This window comes from Exophiala dermatitidis (assembly GCF_000230625.1).
Source record: "Exophiala dermatitidis NIH/UT8656 unplaced genomic scaffold supercont1.1, whole genome shotgun sequence".
Lineage (NCBI taxonomy): Eukaryota > Fungi > Ascomycota > Eurotiomycetes > Chaetothyriales > Herpotrichiellaceae > Exophiala > Exophiala dermatitidis.
This window is the reverse complement of record NW_008751646.1, coordinates 3,342,252-3,362,713: the sequence shown is the minus strand read 5'-3', so window position 1 is coordinate 3,362,713 and position 20,462 is coordinate 3,342,252. Positions and strand designations below refer to the sequence as shown.

The window sequence follows — 20,462 nt, the reverse complement described above, 5'->3', positions numbered from 1 at the left end:
TTCAGGCGTCGCATCACTTTGCCAACCCATTTCGCCTCGATTTAAACTTATTACCATACTCCAGAATCCGTGTACCACTGATTTCTGGCGTCAAAAACTTGATATCGAGAGAAAGCGGCCGTTCCCACACACACGCCTACAAAATGTCAAAAACCGCAAGGTATGTTTTACTGACATCTCTTGCCTTCGTTCGCAAGCGGTTTGCTCCAAAAACTCGGCAAGAGAAAAAGGGATCGATGGCTAACTGTGGCTTGTTCTTTCCAGTCGCCCTGACTGGGCCGATGATGTTTCGGACTCGGAGCAGATCAACGATCCCACAGCGCTACCGCCGCCAGTGACGACGGTGAACAAGGACGGAACCAAGACGACCATCCTATACCGGCTCGACGACCAAGGTCGCAAGGTCAAGGTGACTCGCAAGACGCGGACGGTGGTGCACAAGGAACGCGTGAACCCAGTGGTGGCAGAGCGGCGGGAATGGTCCAAGTTCGGGCTTGAAAAGAACAAGCCCAAAGGGCCACAGCCGGACACGACGTCGGTGGGCGAGAACATTGTGTTCCGACCCAGCCGTGACTGGAAGAATGTGCAGGCCGAAGAGGCCAAGTCGGGGGGCGGCAAGGCCGAGGAAAAGAGTCTCAAGGAGCAGCTGCGCGACAAGAAGGTCAAGTGTCGAATCTGTCAGGGAGAGCATTTCACCGCTCGATGTCCCTTCAAGGACACTATGGCCCCGGCCGACGAAGGTGCCACCCCGGTGGCGGATCCCATGGCCGACGACGAAGAGAAGGCCGCAGGTGGCCTTGGTGCCGGTGGTTCCAGCTACGTGCCGCCGCATATGAGAAAGGGCGCCGCAGGTGCCGGCGAGAGAATGGGTGGCAAATTCGAGAGGGACGATCTGGCTACGTTGCGCGTCACAAACGTGAGTATTGGCGTCTTTCGATTCCTTGTGCTTTTTCCCACCTATCTCCCTCCTGGGTTCTGCTCAGCGCTCAGCGCGACCCTCGAGAAAATGCAACAACTGCAACCATACTCGTTCTGCATGCATATGTCTACAAGAATTGACTGACCGTGATTCTTCTGCTATATAGGTGTCTGAAATGGCCGAGGAGCAGGAACTGCGTGATCTCTTCGAACGCTTCGGCCGCGTCACCCGTGTTTTCCTCGCCAAAGACAGGGACACCGGCCGGGCAAAGGGCTTCGCCTTTATTTCTTTTGTCGACAGAGCCGATGCCGCCAGGGCTTGTGAGAAGATGGATGGCTTTGGTTACAGGCATTTGATTCTGAGAGTCGAGTTTGCCAAGAGGACTACCTAGTGCAGCCGCCGTCAGTTCAAGTTGGCGATTTGCGACGTCTGGTCTACGATGCAAGATTGCGCGATATGCTTATTTCCTTTTCCTGCCTGGTCACTTTCCGCGGCTTCTCTATGAGTTTAAAAAATGAATCACAGTGTCTATGAACGGAACATGCATTTCACGGCGTTACAAGTAGAAGTTTCAGTGTCTGACCAGGGAACCAATATGCATAAAACTCTCCAAAATACGCATCTTCTCCAAACCATCGCATACTCGGAGCGAATTAGCACAAGTCTTCCAATCAGGTGTTTCTGGCCCCTGGCGGCGGCATAAGAGGCCCGCTTCAGCACCTGAGCTTCTGTTGCCTGAGCTTACGATGCGAAGCACAGCAGCCATCAGCGGACCCGATGACTCGAAGACGACTCCTCCACTGCGTGGGGACCACTGAAACAAGGTCTCAGCGCTGCGTTTTGTTGGCTCGTACAGGACTTCCATAAGGCTGCTGGCCGAAAGGCCGGCAAGTCATCCCTCGTTCGATCAGCTTACTCGCAATAAAAAAGTCGACGGGCCAATTGGTCACCTATGAGCAGGGTTACTAGAAGGCGTGACTCGTAAAGTAGGTAGGCATTACAGGCAGTTGCTGATAAACACTTTGCGCTTCGACAACGGCATCACTTAAAGCAACGTATGCTTCCCAAGGCCCCGCAGAGAACAGCGCGCCACATGGGCTTCAGCAATCAGTAGCAAGAGACAACTGGCAGGTCCGAAACAATGCCAATGAAAACTTGACCGGGGCTGGCGAGACCGTGTCGTTTAACAGCTGGCCGGCGAGTCAGGCACCGCTGGGCCTACTGATGCCCAGAGGATTCTTTCTCGGTGGATAAAGCATCACATTGTTGATGGTTATTGAGATACCTGTTCTAGCATAGTGGGCACCGGCCTGTCAAGGTCGCGCTCCGGCACGGATTGCCCTGACAGGATGACTGCCTGGGCAGTGCAGGAGCCTGGCATAGTTGAAAGCTCAGCGGAGCCGCGAGCGTCAAGGCTTGACGTACAAGGATCACCCTGACCATGTCGAGCTTCAGGATTGAAGGCAGCCGGGATCAAAATCGCCCGATGCGGCAAACTAATCCAGCACTGCTGGTGCCCGGCATGTCTGGAAAAGGTGTCTTTCTGAATACCCCCTGGGGATCAGCCACAAGTCTTTGAAAATCCCAGACCTGTCGCTGGACCTGCATTGGGGAACACAAGCCGTCGGGAACCGTTTTTGAGGCGCAGAAGCAGATGGAATGATCGCTCTGGGAGTGCAGAGTGATACCCGGGCTGCCAGTGACGTTCTTCAAAGATCACTTTGTGAGTCGATATGCAGGATTCAAAGCAGGGCCGAATCCTTGCGCCTGGAACTATTCCAAATTTAGGAGACTGAAGGAGTTTGAGCGGACGAAGAATGGCACTCGGAGGCTCCAGCTTGCCCACCCGGATCCCTCCCAAGGCCTTTGGCGGCCATAGACAGCCATCTCAAGGTGATACCGGTCACAAAGTCCAAGATGAACAGGTGGTCCAAGCTGTGTCATAAGCGGTCACGGTGCCACCTGTCAGCGCTGCAGGATTTGCCAGTCCAACAATGCCTCAGATCCAGACCGCTTGCACTCCAGGCCATCTGGTGGGCGGTGACGACAGCGGAGCTAACAGCCTGAAGCATTGTATGAGGATGCTTCGTCTCCTGGAGATTCGTGATGGTCGGGATATTTCTGCACAGCCTTCAAATCCACTGGCAGCTGTTGATCTCACCTGTCACCTCCATTCCTGTGGATGACTGGACACTGGTTGGCCAACTGTCTGCGTCATTGAGCCGAATCTCATGCCGATCGGTAAGGAGTTGGCGGAGGAGAGGAGAGGAGATGCTTCTCTGAAGTCAGCAATTGCGACCGTATGATACACCGACGAGATAGCCTAGCAGGCGGCCGGAGGTGTGGGTTTAGGTGCACCAGTAAGGTACTAACTATGTGGCGCACCGTCGATGCTCGAGAAGCTGAGGCAACCGGGCTCCATTCACAATGCGAAGGAGAAGAAAGGGGTGTCGAAGGCGGCTGGAAGTATGAAGTCGAGTAGTCGACATTTGACTCCTACGCTTGCTGCAATGTCAGCTTTGCAGTTTCATCCCTGTACGGGTCGGGCAACGGAGTCCGTTGTTATGAGTAGGGCCGCGAAGAGATGAGGTCTTTAGGGCGCAAAATTGTGAGGCACTTGAGAATGAAGCAAGGCTGCGGTGGAGATGCTGGACTCTGGGCTGCGGCACGGACCAACAGAAGATGGATGGAGGAGACGGTGGGAGGCACTGGATACTATGATGATTCAACCAGGCTTGTGATCGTAGTGGTTGTAGCTGAGGTACAGTAACAGTAGTGGTCGTAGAATTGGAAGTGAGCGAAGCCAACATCGCTGCAGACTTTCCTTCCTGGTAAAGCGAACCGCGCGAAAGTCAATTCCAACAACTGGCACTCGATTCCAACTACAGTACAGCTTCAAACACCGCAAGGCCAGCTACAAGATCAACTTCGAGCTCGGCTTCCTCTACACCACCGCCTGCAGTCCGGCCTCCTGATGTCCTCACGCCAGCAGGATCATTGAGGACCCTTCCGTCTGTCATTAACGTAAGTTGCCCTGCTTTGTTCTCAACAAGCAGGCTGTCAACACCATACGATACGGCCAGGTTCCAGCTGCTACGAGCTCGCGGGTCCGTGTCGACACCCTGCTCGATTCCAAACGCTCTCGCCGCCTTTCTCGCAGACGTGCACGACATACTTGCAGGTGACAGGAGGCTGCGGCCCGCTACCCACTATGGGTATATCGTCCCAGCATCCAATCGCCGGTCGCCTCCTGCTACATCCTTCCCCTTGTGGTCAGATCATATCGAGACCTCCTTCGTACCAGTCGGCACGGCTACCAGAGCCATTGTCAGTAGCTGTGACTGTGATTGGCCGTTCTCACAAAACCTTGTCTGGTTGAGGCCCGGAGTGTGCTGAGAATTCATGCTTTTCGCAGACGAACAAGGCCAGCAGGATGTTGCTTTGCGCTTTGCGCTTTGCACCATTCGATGGAAAGCCTCATCTCCAAAGCCACAATCTCTTCGCCCGATCTCCGGACCTTGTCAGGGCCTCACCAGTCGGCACACTACCTCTCTCGCCTCAGCCGTTACCGTGATTTGAAGCGGAAGCCTCAGGGTCCCATACCAGCATGATCCCAGCCACTGGTTTGTGGCCATTGGCTCGTTCGCAAATCGCCCGCTAATCAGTCCGCCAGCGGACGGCTTCTCGCACTCGACGCGCTCTCTAGGCTCAGACATACGTTTCCGTGGTTATGTCCAGGGCACTTGAATTAAATTCAGCAACAGGCGGGGCCACGAGGCACCGCACCGGTCCGGCTGAACCTCGCCATTCCTGATCACGCTGAGTGCGCTCCGTGACGCCACATGGTCAGCTCAGGCCCAGAGATCTTGCAAGACAAAGGAACCCCGGGCAGTACTCACTGGTGCCGTTCTTCTGTCGCCTAACTGACGACTTGTCTTTTGCCCGGCCACGTGCAAGAGAGGCATCTCAAGCACAGCATTGCCTCTTTGGCGAATACCTTCGGGTTGGGGGCGTTTCCGCTGAAACACTCCTTTTGACAGGCCTGTGCTGAATGCATTCTTTGCTCCTGCACTATGTACCGAATTGACCTGTGGCTTCCAAATCTTCTCTACTGTCGCTCGTCGCGCAATGATACGACAGCCTAGTTGGTGTTGTGGCAATTTTTAGTCTCCAAGCCGGGGCATATGAAGAAGGCCGCCTGCAGCACAGTCGGGCGGTCTCAAGGCTCAGATGCCAGGCCTCGCACATCCATTGGCTTGTGAATATGCAGGCTTCCTTTGAATGGTCCTTGCCAACAACGTTTGGTTAATCCGCGCCCTCACCGAATACTGGTAGCCAAGTGTCAGATCTTGAGACCGCCCCGATGGCTGAGCTAGTGTTTTCTACATGCGATGAAGATGTTCCGAGCTGCAATGCTAACCTGGGGAACTGGGCCAGAAAGGAGGCCCAAGGCTGGTGCGGGACCCCAAAGTCCTGATGTTAACTGCTGGATGCGCGCTCATTTGAACGCCTCTCTGTTTCTTCGACTGCTCAGGAGTTCCTTCTCAACCTAGCTTGATCTTGTTTCCTATGAAGAACTTGACCTTCACACAGCTATATCTTGTCCATCCTTTTCCAAAGCCATACACTTACAGCACATATCCAACGACCTGCGTGCGCTTACCAGCAAACGTTCGTGAATACGAAGCGTAGCTGTATGGTGGCAGCACCCTCAGGCACGATCAACTAGGCGCATGGTGTTCTGCCCGGTTGCATTGGCCAACATTGCCGAACCGCCCAAAGGACGTGGCAGAGCCGCTCCGAGAGAATTTTGACCATCAACCTATGAAAAGCGCTGAGATCACTGTATTCGATGAGGCAAGGGATTTGTGACAGTTACGCTCACCGATCTGGTGTGATAACTGTGAGCGTCTTCATCTTTTCGTTGGAGGTCTCGAGGCTGACCTACGGCCAAAATTCAGAGAACAATACTGGCGGAGAGTTCTTCACACGGGGACATAGCGATACAGGTGCTCACAGTAAGTATACCATTTACCGCGATTCATGTCCATTGCCTCGACCTCCACAAGAAAAAGCATTCTTCGAAAGTAGCTATCGCAGCTGCGCCATCTCTCAGCCCACTCAGTGCTGACCGCTTGACAGATCTGATATCCTTGAAGAGTTGGCGGCCTTCCTCCCATCCTCGCTCGCTATTGGCAGGCATCCCTGCAAAGGACAGACCGGGCCCTGGCAATAAAAAGAGCGCCGTGTCTCAAGCCCTTCGACGACATTGGCGGGCACATCGACCACTGCACCAAACCACTGCTGGATAGAGCCACGGCACCCACCGTGCCGCTGAGCAACGGCCTCGACAAGCATAGCTCGGTTTGGACCGTGCTGCTTGAGGTCACCCTAAACCCATCCACCGGAGCTGATTCAGCCTTGCCATTTGCTGATCCAGCTGCAGTGGTGACAGCATGGATCCCAGTACGTACTTTGTTCAGAGAGTGTACACCTGCATGTTTTTTTTGTTTTTCCCTTCTGCCTTCACTGTTCTCCTCCTTCAGCAGATCAACCAGTGTACCGCACCACACTTCGGCAATCTGGCATCAATATGCTGTGTTCGCAAGGGCTGCCAATCTTGCGGACAAAGTGTATTCGTTTGGCGTCGTGGCCACCTACGTTGCTCTGACCAGGGGAGCCCCGCTCGTCCTACATTGATTGCCAAATTGAAGTCCATTTGGTAATTTTGCACGATGAAAAGCCCCTCAGCCCAGCCGATATGCATGGACTTTGTGCCAGGCTTCCTCGTCCTTTTATCAAATCCTGCATTTGAACACTCTTTCATCACTACTAGCTAATAAGCCGGGCTGCAGCATTACTTCAGCATTCTTCCCCATTTGACTTTCCAATTTCTTCCGAATCCAAATATCTCGGCCAGGGGCGTCCCTTCTCAAATCCCTCCTACCCTGCCAATGACTTTCCATACTCCGGACGAAGGCCGCAAAGTGCCCTGACGAACGGTGCACCCGGAGCGGGAGTGGCCATCTCTTCCAACTCCAATCTGGACTTCAATAGTAGCTCCCTACTGAATGAATCACCGTGAGTAGCCGAACCCAAGTTCCCCCCGCTGGTTCATGCACCGTGGCGATGTCCAATGGTCTCCACATGTCGTCGGCTGGTGGCTGACAGAAGGGCCTCGAGCCTTGAACGTTGGGCACCAGCGCTCCATATTGTCCACTCTGGGAGGGGTGGGCGCTGGCGAAGGAAGTGGTGCAGATAGGCCCTGACTTTGCTGTGAGAAGGTGCTGGGCTGGTCTTGCTTCGTCTGACCCCGGCCGTTGCACTTGGAAGGATTTCACATATAATCTGATGGCAAGGTTCGATGTTTGAGTCTTACTAACGCTCAAGATCGTTGTAGGTTTCACTCGCACACCCAGGAAACGCAGCTCCTGCTGAGTCCTCCCGATTCCAGCAGTGGCTCGGCGAGCGCGAGTGGCAACTCTACAGCTTCCTCCATCGTCTTCACGACTCTTCCCAAGCCATTCCCCAGCAATGCAGGCCCGACAGACCATTTTCCGAGCGCACCTCCATCGGTTCTCTCGTCCAACTGGGCAGGGTCTGCAATGACGGTAATGGACCGTCCTCGGTTGTAAGCCTCCATCTGCTGAAAGCTCGGCTCCGTCAGGTCTTTGATTGGTGCTAAGTGAAGTGTTACAGCCCTCCGCCTTTGTCACCTCCTGTGAACTACAATTCGGCAAACGGCATGGGAACTGCGTTGTTGAGTAATAGGCCCATGGTGGACCGGCTGCCACCCTCCTATCAACCCAATGGACATTCGTCAATAAGTCCAGGGCTATTCCAACAGCCAGGGCCCAGGTATCCACCCAGCACTTATCATCGAAATAGCATCGGCCATCCATACATTGCTGACGGTCTATATCCGGGACAAAACATGTCAGCCTCTATCCACGAGCAACCAAGCCCTGCCAAGCAGGACGGTCCGCCATTCGGGGACACGGTCGTTCTATATCCGGTGCTCACCGTACGCAACCAGCAACTGATCCCCGAGATCACAGCTAGTATACAGAAGGGGTTCTTTCAGGTGGACCGGAAGTGGACTTGTTACCGACGGAATTACTTTGCAGTGACCTGCTCCTTTGCGTTCAAGAACCATGGGGCCGAAGGGCCATTCTACCTGCAAAGGAATGGGCACGAAGAACAAATCCATCAATTTGCCGTCTCCATCTCGGCCAAAACAGCACTGACGGGGAATGGGGAGAGCGAAAGTCGCGGTCTTGTTCAGCATACGCCCAAGAGAGACAAGGCCACCGAGTCGGTTCCGGGCAGACACTTGATTTCACCCACGCCCAACCAGTCAATGGGTCCCAATGGCGTGTACTTGGGTGCAGGCTCATTGTACGGCGGTTCGCAGCATATGTCATCAGCAATGATGGGGAGTTATGGAGGGGCTTTTGAGAATTCCAGCGCCAACTCCATTCCCCCATTGCACACTTTCGAAAGAATTCAGTTTCAGAAGGCTACCGCCAACAACGGGAAGCGCCGTGCACAGCAGCAATATTTCTTGGTGGTGGTCGAGCTATCGGCGAATATCGCGCGGTCGCCCGGTGAGGAGAACTGGGTCGTGATTGCAACCAAAGAGTCGGACCCCATGGTTGTCCGGGGCAGGTCCCCCGGACACTATAAGGATAATGGACGCCGGGACAGTCAGACCAGTATGGATCCGGATCGAGGCAGCGGACACGGGGCGGCCGAGGGTGCGCCGCCAGGGTCCCTTCCGCCGGGCAGCTATGGGCATCCGTCCATGAGCTGGATGGCCGGTCATCGTCACAACGCACATACTCATTACGGCGGGTCCGGGTCCACCTATCGCCAGGCCCAGGCTATGGAAAATGAGTACTCGCCTGCGAGCATGGCCTCGTCAAGCACTCTGACTGAAACGTCGACCGAAGCCGATCTCAATCCCTCCGAGACGCTCTCCAAGAAGTCGTCTTGCACTTTCTCGCCCGATCGCTCCGTCTCAACCCCGCGGTCGGAGAGCAGTGAGGACGCGCTGTTCAACCTTGACGGAGGACACCACCACCACACCCTGACGCGGAAACGGGCCTATGAGGATGACGACGGGGACGCTCATTTGCACTTCCATCTTCCAGCCCCCTTCACCGACAGCGTCTCGTCCCTGAGTGATTTCTCCACAATGCCATACTCGAAGCTCCTGTGTGCATCTTGAAGACGTCATGGCGCATACTGAGAGATTGTCACCCCGAGTCTCGAGCGCCACAAGTCTCGAGCGCGAACGGACGACAACCAACTCATTCTCTTGTGGTAATCCATCTTCCTATACGAGTTTTGCAATTTCCTTAACATGACAGTTCCGGAAGTTTTCTGTAGCACGGCGAGAAGGAAATACACCCGTCGAGACATGGAAGGCGTCACAAGACCTATAGAGATACCCCCCCGGGAAGATGGTGCATGGCGCAGTGACGGGGTTATGGACAGGAGAAACGGAGCACGACCGGGTTTTTCATTCGTTTGACAGCCACCTATGAGCATGATGACCTACGGAGTTTGGCTTGACTTACTGGACTGGGCACGGAACAAGAGACTGGCAGTTGACAGGATGGATTCATCCAACGGGCGTCATGAGTAGTCTGGACCGCTGTCACCAGAAGGCACCAAAGGGCCTTGATCTGCCAGGGACACAATTGGCGCACAACATGCTTTAGGGGCAGTGCATGGGACGGAGAACACACATTCGCGGCGTTGAGTCCAAACACAGACGGACGCAAGGCATTGCACCTGGTCAAGGAGCACGACGACGACATGGACGACGTATGACCTTTTGTTCCTTCATTTGCACGGCATTGCTGCCACGGGGTTTATTAGATGGAGCTTTCTGCCATTGCATGGCCCTCACGGGCAGCACATCAATGATTAGGCAGGGACAGCCTGAGAGATGGGAGTGTCGGGCACACTGGCACTGGAGGAAAGTGAAGAGGCAGCCGTGGACCTGGACCGGGACCGGGACCGGGATATGGAGTTTCCTTGTTTCCACTTTTTTTCAGGTAGTTTTGGCCTTATGGCTCTATCACATTCGTTTCTCCCTTCTCTCCATGTCTTGACGGCTGTGCCGACCTGGATGCCCCATAACAAACCTCATGTGACACTGCACACGAGTTCACCGCCTACTAGTAATAGTAGGACCGAATAGGGGGTCATTGCCATGTGGTTGTGGTGGATTGTCAAACCGAAGGATGCAAGTGGTGTGCTATGCAGTGGTGTGGTGTGGCGGTTCGGCCCCCAGCGGTTGTGCTCGGTCGTCAATGCACCTCCTACCCATTTCAGTGCTTGCAATCCCTGCCCGTAGTTGACTGGCTTCGCTGCTGCCAGTAGCATCCCCGTCGTTCCGTTCAGAGAGTCTACACATCCATGACCTGGGTGGCCCTTGCAAAATAGCTCGAACCGACCACCGACGGAAGGCGTGGTGGCCGAGCTTTTGAAAGGCGGACAGGGAAGGGCAGGGCAGGCAGCTGTGGAAAGGTGTTGTTCATCCATCCCAAGCCAACCTAAGGATAGAATAAAATGGCTGGCACACATACTGGCACGGCAGAGAGAGATTGGGTGCTTCGTCAGCAAAAACGACCGTCTCCCAGTCCTCTCAAACAGTGAATCACTATTAATTACTCTGACCCACGAAATGGTTGATTGACTACCCGGTAGCGACTACCAGGATGATAGACGATGGGTGGGCACCGCGCCACATTGCAGTGCAGTCTCTCCGTTCCCTTCGACCGGCTAGCGCTGCACTGCACTCCACTGCACCGGCGGTTGATGGTATTTTTGTTCTTTGCTCCCCTGCTCGATGACGATGACGACCAGAGGAGCGCCTAGGTAGCTCCTGTTCTCTCAACTCATCTTGTCAACCGACATGGGTCCCCAAGTACAGGCAGGTGGGCGTCTAATGTTGCGGAGGAGTAGGCAGGAGGGGTTAGAAAGGGAGGGAGGCCCGGCCAGCGAGAATAACAAAACAGGCTCCTCGCACTGCTGTGGTGGCATTGGCCGGGGGCGGCAGGGCAGGCTGAAGTCCAGCTCAGCTGAGGTGCCAAAAAGGATTCAGTGCAGGGCAGGGCCTGGAGGACAGGGAAGTGCAGTGCTTGATTGCGTGTTTAATTGCTTGCCTGCGGGGATTGAGGAGCAATTGCATTGGATGGATTGGAGAACCGAGAGCCGGCTCAAATTGATGAAGATCATGATACATACCTAATGTACAATATGTGAAGCCAAGAAAGAATGTGATGCCAGTGTGCACTGCAGTAAGGCGCGACCAGGTGCTGAATCACCAGGGCCGAGCAGAGCAGAGCATAGCAGGGCAGGCCAGGACAAGGCAGCAGCGAAAGGCAGCCACTTCCTTTTGCTAGGTATGTAAGCGCACTCAATGGAATGGCATCAAGTCGGCTGGGTCAATGCTTGGGAGACCCGATGACACCCGTCTGAACAGCCTCCGAGCCCGCCAAAGAAAGTACCTACCTTAGGTATCAGAATATTGCAAAAGACTGTCAGTGTCAGCATCAATACAACCTTCAACTGGCAAGAAATGCAGAGGAGGATCGGATGCGCATGGGCATGGGCATGGGCATCATCAGCCGCACCATGCCATTGTACACCCGGGGCCAGGCTGGAGGCTGGAGGCTGGGGCACAACATCCGAACTTCAAGCCTGGACGGACGAGGTAACTGCCACTTACTGCCAATGTGCTCTGGCCTGTCCGCAAGCAAACAATCCTTGAACCCTTGCATCCGAACTTGATAATGCAACGAAAGACAGACAGACAGTATTTGCTCGAACTGCCGCGCCGCATCCAATTCCTCACCCTGCAGTGGCTTACTAGTAGACCAGGGCGCACGCTCGCGCTGTCACCGTCACTGGCACCGGCACTGCTCGCTTGCAGCTTGCAGATCAGACTCTGCGAATGCATGGTTGATCCCTGCTGGCACTGTACAACTTACATGTACATCTGCAACCAGCTGAGCCCAGGAGGAACTTGAAGTCGAGCGACCGCATCCCGACGATACTGTACGTCCGATAATGTCGGTCAGATTCCAAAGGCTTTGGAAAAAAAAAAGGCCAGCCTCCTAAGGTCACTGTATACTCACCGCTACATCGACAGATGCTGTCAGTCTACTATCCAGGTAGCTACAATACCTGTCCTTGCCAATGCAATACTGTACACGTCGATCGATCAAGGTTCAAGTCGAAGATGTAATTAAACTCGACACTAAACATCTGACAAGCTCAAGTTTATTGATCGTCGCGTCACGGCCAGACCCGCACCGCCGCCGTATTTCGAAGTATCCCATCTTTTACAACTTGGACACTACAGCCCGTAGTACAAGCCAGTACTTCCGTGGTCCATCCGATCCGATCTGATCCGAGTTTTCTCAGGACTAGCACTACTACTAGCATGGCATGTCCGCCTCCCCTTCAAGTTCAGTGGAGTCGGCGTGGCCATGCATGTGGGTGTGGATGTCTGGGGACTTAACTTTCAACTTTAGGTACAGTCGACTTTCTTCTGCTTGGAAACCCTGGCATGGTACAGTACGGCACATGATATACAGAGACTTGTCCTTCACACATCACCACTGGCTCCTGAAGTCGTATCTGCTGAGGAGTAGGCTGGATTGCATTGCGACCATGATGGTACAAGCGATAGCGATACTAGTAGACGCCATAGAGATGGAGGTCCAGTACATCATGTTCGGTGTGCGCTGTATGTAACGCTTGATTGAACATTAAGGTAGGTAGGTGCTTTGAGCGCTGCTGCGTGAGATATCATGCCGTGCCGTGCGGGTAATTACTAATATAGAAAAGCACGAAAGAAAAGAGAACAGAACTCCCCCGGATGCCGAGGACACCAATGTAAAAACGGGTTCTGGTTTGGTTCTGGTTCGGGTCTGGTTCGCATCAAGTCAATCCCCAACAGCGAGCTGATAAATCCACCTCTTCAATTTGAGAATCACCGTCCAACCGCACCTGAGGATCCTGTTGAAGGAGGTGCAACTGTCAACGTTTTTCCACAGTGGTCCGGCAACACCGAGGCCACTGCTGTTCAAGTTGGCGAGTTCCACACCTGAGACGATTCTTTTCTTTTCGTGGCACATAGGAGGCGTTCTAGGAGGATTCGGGCTCCGGCCGCCTGGCAACCAGCAAGCTTCTTTGTGCGCATCACTGACAGAAAAACAACGGTTGATAAGTGGACACCCTCCCAGCCCAGTCAAGAGCCCGAGAAGAAAAGTCATTGCCTCAACGGGTCATTTCCTTTTGCAATATATTGTTGTTCCATGGCTACCTGAGAGAAGCAGCCAGCCCAGCGAAGCAACCCATTGAATGAGCATCACAGATACCCTGCATACCTCGCATTACCACCGTTGCTGTTCTCCTGAAGACAAAAAGTCATCTTGACCGGGTTTTGATTACCCCATACTTCTCCCTCCACTTCATATTCCATACTTACTCTCTCCTCTTCGTATTGTGTTTTTACCACCTAAGTCGACGGTCGGTAGAACTTGGACTCAACAAAGGGCATCTTAGCGACCTCGGCCTGTCTGACATTCTTGCGGACTTTGATCCCGACTTTGGTGCCTTTTTTGTGGAATCCGTTTTTGACGTAGCCCATAGCGATGTTCTGCCCTCCTAAACTGGGACTGGGACAGCCAGAGGTGACGTGGCCGATGACTTGATTGTCGGATCCGGGATCGACGATCTCAGCCCCCTCTCGTGCCGCGGGGCCTTTTTCCACGAGGAAGCCAACCCGACGCTGCGGCATGGTTTTGGGAGACGCCAATTGCTTGTTGATGATTTCGTGACCGTTGAATGGTGGCTGGGGGTTTTCGCCGCGGCGGGACTTGCCCACCAACCAGCCCAACGAGGCTACTGGAGGGGTGATGGTGTCATTCAGGTCGTGGCCGTACAGACACATGCCGGCCTCCAGGCGGAGCGAGTCTCGGGCTCCCAAGCCGGCCCAGCGGACTTTGGACGAGTCGGCCGTCAGGGCTTTCGCGATCGAGGTGGCTAGCTCCGTGGCGTCGCCGTTCTCGGGCGGGATCGAGATCTCGAACCCGTCCTCGCCGGTGTATCCGGTGCGAGTAATCAGTAGGGACGGGGTGTTCATGCCCGTCTCCGGTAGGGTCAACTGCAGCCATCGGCTGGTGCCAAAGTACAGCGAGTCCAATTTGGTGTCGTACGATTCGTCCTCGGTATCGTTGTACACGAGAGACTGGAGCACGGATGCCGCAGCAGGACCCTGTAGCGCGATCAGGGCATGGTGATCCAGAACATGCCAGTTGATGGCTTTGTCTTTCGGGTTGCCTTTGGACTTCAAGAACTCGTCCATCTCCGCCTCGATGAATGCGAGATCGCCCTTGCGGCAGCCTGCATTGGTCACAAAGTAAAAGCTGTCCTTGCCGATGCGCGTAATGACCGTGTCGTCGACGATACCGCCCTGCTTGTTCAGCAGACAGGAGAGCGTCGAGTGGTGTTTCTCAATCTCGTTGATTGCGCTCGGCGTGATCGTCATCAGGAATTCCTCGGCCAATTCGCCAGACATTTTATGTTGTACCATGTGCGACACATCGAAGAGCGATGCGTTGCTTCGTGTCCAGAGATGCGATTCCCGATGCGACTGGTCCGGATATTCTAGTGGCATGGCAAACTCGGCGAACGGTACCATCTTAGCGCCCAGCGAGGTATGCAGCTCGTACAGTGGTGTCCGTTTGAGCTCTTGCTCACCGGACTCCGAAGAGGTCGAGTAGCTGTGCCGTTGTGCAAACTTCGTCACAAACCTGGACCGCGATGTCCATTGCTGCAAGGTGGTTGATCTTACTAATGACAATGCCGGTGGAGTTTTCCAATGATACGGTGGTGAAGCATCTTGCCGTTGGCATGTTGATAGAGATGGGATAAATGAAGAGGCGCTGTTGAGACTACTCAGTTCTCTCCGTGGCATCCATCGTATGGGCCTACCCGCCCCCGAGCTCGCTGCCAGCAATGGCCTCAGGCCCCGATAAGGAGACATGGTAACCGAAAAGCTGACGGATGGGGTAGAAGGACAATAACCCGGCTTTTTCGCTGGAATAGGAGGGTTTCAAGTATCCTCCTCCACAACCTGATATTCAGACCAGGTTCATCCCGCACCGATCAATAACTTGTGGCCTCACCTGTATCGTGCCCGGGTCGTCTTTATGAGTCGACGGTTGCCTTTCTGACTCGTTTAAGAGCAAGCAAGTTGTTGTCGTTACCTAGGTAGGGAGATAGTGACTGATATCGCGCGGCACGGCAACTCGGCCGCGAGGTCGGAGACTTGGGCGGGCACGGTTGCTAACCTGATAAAGTTAAGCGTCTTGGCGCCACTGCCGTTTCCGCGTCCCAGTCTGCAAGTTTTACAATGTCGAGATTCGCTTTCCTCCGTTTTTCTTTCCTTGCTGTATGGTCTCCGCGTTCAAAGAATCGCATTCAAAGCTTACGCACAGCAGAGAGACAGATTTCTGTCAGACTGCATACCCCATGTTTTCTTCGTAGGAGGAAAACCCAGCTTTGGGAGAAAGTCCCCGGACCGCCCTACCCTTCGAAACTCTTGTTTCGAGGAACGTCAGGACCTGCCGAAAGGCGCCGCCATAAAGGCATTTTCACTGCGGCTCTCTTTACTTATTCTCTGCCTCCCGCTCTCCCTCGAAACCATGCCTGCTTGACCTCCGACCTTGCTGTCGTTTGTACTCCGTGCGGATGCCCGATCTGTTGTCCCGTTGTTTCAATGCCGAAGGTTGTCTGGGTGGATGAAGACATGAGTCCGCCCCTCGGGCTTCGGCTAGATGCCATTGACGCAAAGAACACGAGACTTGATCGTGGCCATCTGCCGGAAGAGATGGTGAGGGTATACTGGGACATCGGTTTGTAGGCATTGTGCGTTCGAGGGACCAAGAGTTGGACTGGAGGTTGCGCAATTCGTCACATGCATATAGTTATGCGATTGCTCAGCATACGTCTTGTCTCTTTCTGCTTCGGCGGGAAGGGAGAGGCTGCGGAGTAACTCGACGGGGCTTATTCTTGAGGCGCGGAGCACCACTACATTTTTTTGGGTCTATAGCTTATGGCAAAGCGGCAGCCGAAACCCCTCATGGGAACCGGTCTTGCAGAAGTCCTGTCGAAGGGACTAGACCCGTCTCCGGTGCGGCTGCAAGAAACAAAAACGCCCAGCGGGCACTGCGAAGAGGTGGACAGAACATATCAACGCAACACCCGAGGGCTTGTGGTTTCAAAAGGATGAGACTTCAATCAATAGAGTCAAGCACTTAGGCCTCCATGACCTCGAAATGAGCATGGCTGGCCATTGACGAGAAACGATTGTATATCTCTGATGGAACATGAACACAAACCCCGGCCTGAGTTATAAGGACCGTCAGAGGTAGATTCCCCTCATTAGTGCATGATATATATCAAATTCATAGATTCAATTTTAATCATGGCTCATTTATTCTTTTCCGTTGCGGACGTCGAGACTGGCACCTTGACCCTTTGTTTCTGCTTGTCTGCTGTCTGTAGCCCGCGAACCCACAGTATAATGTAGACCGCGACCTCCCACACCAGCGCAATGACCGTGGAGCAAGCGACGCTCCAGACGTTGATGCTCACTCCGCCGTACGGACATCGGGGGAACCCGAGCAACCACTCAATATACCAAGGGAACCAACCACGCGGGTAGGTGAAGACGGGCGTCTTTGCATGCCAGAACTGCAGTGCAAACCGCAAGCCGCTCGTACAGGTCCATCGAACCGCAGAGGCTTTGGTGTCGAAGGATGCTCGGGCAGCCGAAACAGCGGCGGCTGGTAACATTTGTCAGTCTCGGCGTCCGCAACGAAAAGGACCAGCTCTGGGTCTATGGTGCCCTCCACTGCCCCAGTTTATATCTTACCTTTCTTGTCGTATTCTTCCATGGCCTTGTCATGCTGCCTGCGCAACTTGGCCCACTTGGAGAACTCGTCCTGGGCGCTGACGGCGTTCATTTCGCGTTTCAGCCGCACCACCTCTCGCCGGAGCCGGATCTGCTCTCGGATGTCGTGCGACGACTGAAAGGGTAGCCGACAGCAGATTTGCCATAGCTTTTTGCAAGTAATTAGCGACTTGTTCGACAAGCAACGAACGCAAACGCAGGAAACCACCAGATGTGGTACCAAAGCCTCGGACTTGCAGAAACTAACTGCGCAAGATGCACACCGCACCATTGCATAGGTGTACTAGTACATACCAGATCATTGATAGGTTTGGACCCGATCGTCAGGACCAGATGGCAGAATAGTTGGATGAGGAACACAGTCACAAGAAGGGAGACCATGTTGTCGGCAGAAGCGTTCGGTCGGAGAGCTTCTAGTTGTCCTGATAGCTTGTCCAAGGCGCAGACCCGGAGGTCATGTACGTGGGTTGATCGAGTGCTTGCAACGACGGGAGGGGTGTGCTTTATAATGTTCTTGTGGACGTGAGGACCTCTGCGGGCCAGACACGATTTGCAGAGTTGTCTATCGTTTGGTACGAAGGTTTAAGTTAACCTTGTGGTGGTGTGCGGGCTGCGGTGATGCGATGCCACAATTTCCAAAACCCAAGTACTACTAAATGTCGCGAGTCGGGAATGACGTAGATCTGCCATTAGCTTGACTCGCGTTGAAACTTCGCTCACTACTATACATAAGAACCTAACTACCTAGGTAGGTAACCAGAAGAACCATTGCTACTCATGCTAGGTACAGAGATAGCGCCATTGTAACTACGAGGTGCCTTAATCTTCGTAGAAACGAGGCAGCACTGGCTGGGGAGGATATGCGGTGGCGGTATTCGAGCGAGCTCCATTGGTTAGGGCGGTCAGCAGGTCTGCAATAGTTCTACAGTCCCTGGAGAACAACTACACTACTGCCTGACGGTGAGATTACACGCTTCTGACTACGCCTAGGTGGTAGGTAGATGCGCCGGCGGCAGTAGCTCCAAGCGAAAAGAAAGTAAATTGACAGTCTCAATCATGCGTTTTGATTTTGCCATCCAGACTTGCTATGAAATGATGTGGACAACGTAATGACAAAGGCCAACGCTGACGCTCAAGCTCGCGCAAAATGTACGTCCATGCTCTGACCTACAACAAGAGGTCGCCAGTGCCAGCCATGCCTGCTTGAGGATGATATATCTGCTGCGGCGCACTCTGGCTGACAACATAAGGGTTCCCTGCTATGCTGTCCGATGTAGGGCTGGTCAAAATGTCTCCACCACTATTATCGCTGAGACTGAGATTCTTGAAATATTCGTCTGCTGCCTGAACCGCGGCCTGTTGCCCTGCAAGCGGTGTACCGCCTGGCGTCGTAACTGTCGTGTTCAATAGGGAAGGGTAAGCCAGGCTCATGCCAGGCGAGCCCAGCGCCCGGTTCAAGTCCTCTTTCTTACGCTGCAGAGCTGGCGAGTCTTGAAGTCGACGAGGCCGTGCAGCTCGGAAAACCTGTTGCACGGGCTTCAAATAGATGGTGGCGAGGGTCCCGATTCCCAGGCACAGCTCTTCCAAAGTGTGAGGATCGAGCTTCTCGCTTTCCGCTGTAATCGGTGGTTTGACGCCCATGACGACTTTCTTGGCCGTCACTGGGTCAGTGGACAAGAGTCGCCAATACATAAACCCACGGTCGCGGAGGTCGGGGTCGTCTGTTTCCTCTGTACACCATTTGAGCACTTGCGGGACAATGGAAGAACCCTTGGTCGGGCGTTGCAGAAACAGTTTGACCGTTGCTGTCAATAGAGCAAGTTGGACCTCAGTCGGCTCTTCGTGGAACGTCGAGAGGTAGTCCTGAAGCAATGAGTCCGCGTTATCGATCCGGTCTGCATACTCGCCTATGATCCAGATGACTGCTGCCTTGGCTTCGGATTCGTCAAGCTCGTCGATCTGCCCGATGACAGTGGAGATGACTGATTCGTATTGGTTGGGGTACTTTCGGAAGATGTTCTTAATCACCACGGTTGCTTCCTGGACAATGTAGGGGATCTTTGCATTGACGAGGTCGAGGAGCGTGTCAATGCACTGACGAGCTGCAGACTCAATTTTGATAGCGAGCTTTCCAATTGCACGAACCGCCTTGCGGACGAATTGTACATCAATCTCCGTTGCATATTCTCGGAGCTCGTTAAGCACAATCGAGATATTCTTGTTGTTCGCCAGCATGAAGATCAATTCGAGCTTTGTAACTTTGACGTAGATGGGGTCGTTGTACTTGCAGAAGAAGACGCGGATGTCGTGCTGAAGAGCTTCAGGTCGTTGTTGAAGAATGAGGATGGCGTTTCTCAGAGCCAGATATTGAATCTCTGGCGGTTTCGATAAAAGCGTGATGAGTGGTGGTGACAGCTTGCGAGATAGTTCTTCCACTTTTCTGTCATCCGAGATGTAGTTCATCAAGTACATGATGACACGGATACATGTGAGAACCACCGCGGAGTTGGAATGAGCAAGCCGAGAGGATATCCGCTCTGCTAACAGGAGTGCTTCTTCCGATTCTTGAGGGACATAGGACGTCAACGCTTCAAGTATATATGTCTGGGACCACTCGTTGCAGTCCGGAAGAATAGACACAATCTTGGACGCGCTGGCGTAATCAATCGTTAATCGGATGTTTTCGTTTCTCTCCCAGATATCTTGCAGTGCGGCGAGCGCACTGGCAACAACCGTAGGGTTGTCGTCCTTGAGCATCCTGTTGAGCCTATCTATCAGATCTGACACTTCAATGAGACGTTTGTCATGGTCGTAGACTTTGGCAACTGTGATCGCGGCAGTCTTTCTGACATAAGGATCCTGATCCCCCATCAACCACTTCAGTGGCTCGATGGTGGCTTCAACAAATTCTCTTACGTGGACATATGACATTGTCCGCAGAGCAAGCGCACGGATCAAGGGGTTTGGATCTTGCATATCCTACGTACTCAGTACATTCCTGAAACCACAGTGGAGAAGCTTACCTCTTGTAAAACAGGTAGAGCCCGAAGCGCAACGTCGGGTTTCAGACGGGCGTAGTGCTGGAGGTAGAGGAAACACCTGAGGATGTTCAGTGACCGGTGTTTTTTCATGGCTGGGCGAGCCATTGGACGTACATCTTCTTGATCTCGAGCACTGGTATTTCCATACAGGCTACAATGTCAGGAAAGAGTGAAACCATGTCATTGTTGCTCATTGTCATGTTGGCAACAATTTTCTTGAGGGCATTCTTCTTTGCTGTATGATTCTTGTCTTTCTTGCCGCCGCCATTGAGCTCTTGCCGGAGCTCGGCCACTTTGCCCTGTTGATTCATGTAAGCAAAGATATTGGGAAAGCCGCCTTACCCTAGGGGAGAAGATGCATTGACGCTGACACTGGGATTTGGTCTACGGGAAAACTCAACCACGTACCCTTGCAAAGAGTTTTGCGTCTCCATGCCCGGAGGACATGTTCGGCAACTATCAAATTGATGGACGGTGAATGTGTATCTTCGCGTCGGCT

At 53.6% G+C, this 20,462-nt stretch overlaps 5 protein-coding genes across 5 annotated transcripts; 2 read left to right on the top strand and 3 right to left on the bottom strand.

The window, feature by feature from the left end:
• Positions 1-143: 143 nt before the first annotated feature.
• HMPREF1120_01199 (eukaryotic translation initiation factor 3 subunit G) lies at positions 144-1,310 on the top strand (the record flags this gene model as incomplete). Its single annotated transcript, XM_009155211.1, has 3 exons — positions 144-160; positions 265-916; positions 1,086-1,310. 3 exons carry the CDS (start codon positions 144-146, stop codon positions 1,308-1,310), a joined length of 894 nt encoding a protein of 297 aa, XP_009153459.1.
• A 5,065-nt stretch (positions 1,311-6,375) lies between these two features.
• On the top strand, positions 6,376-9,149 carry HMPREF1120_01198 (acid phosphatase; the record flags this gene model as incomplete). Its single annotated transcript, XM_009155210.1, has 4 exons — positions 6,376-6,385; positions 6,775-7,000; positions 7,320-7,550; positions 7,619-9,149. The coding sequence occupies 4 exons, from the start codon at positions 6,376-6,378 to the stop codon at positions 9,147-9,149; spliced, it is 1,998 nt and encodes a 665-aa protein (XP_009153458.1).
• Positions 9,150-13,460: 4,311 nt separating this feature from the next.
• On the bottom strand, positions 13,461-14,990 carry HMPREF1120_01197 (aminomethyltransferase; the record flags this gene model as incomplete). Its single annotated transcript, XM_009155209.1, has 1 exon — positions 13,461-14,990. The coding sequence occupies one exon, from the start codon at positions 14,988-14,990 to the stop codon at positions 13,461-13,463; it is 1,530 nt and encodes a 509-aa protein (XP_009153457.1).
• A 1,448-nt stretch (positions 14,991-16,438) lies between these two features.
• On the bottom strand, positions 16,439-17,303 carry HMPREF1120_01196 (uncharacterized protein; the record flags this gene model as incomplete). Its single annotated transcript, XM_009155208.1, has 3 exons — positions 16,439-16,794; positions 16,884-17,070; positions 17,217-17,303. The coding sequence occupies 3 exons, from the start codon at positions 17,301-17,303 to the stop codon at positions 16,439-16,441; spliced, it is 630 nt and encodes a 209-aa protein (XP_009153456.1).
• A 786-nt stretch (positions 17,304-18,089) lies between these two features.
• On the bottom strand, positions 18,090-20,274 carry HMPREF1120_01195 (uncharacterized protein; the record flags this gene model as incomplete). The annotated part of the gene is made up of 3 exons (XM_009155207.1): positions 18,090-19,901; positions 19,946-20,021; positions 20,078-20,274. 3 exons carry the CDS (start codon positions 20,272-20,274, stop codon positions 18,090-18,092), a joined length of 2,085 nt encoding a protein of 694 aa, XP_009153455.1.
• Between the last annotated feature and the right edge of the window lie 188 nt (positions 20,275-20,462).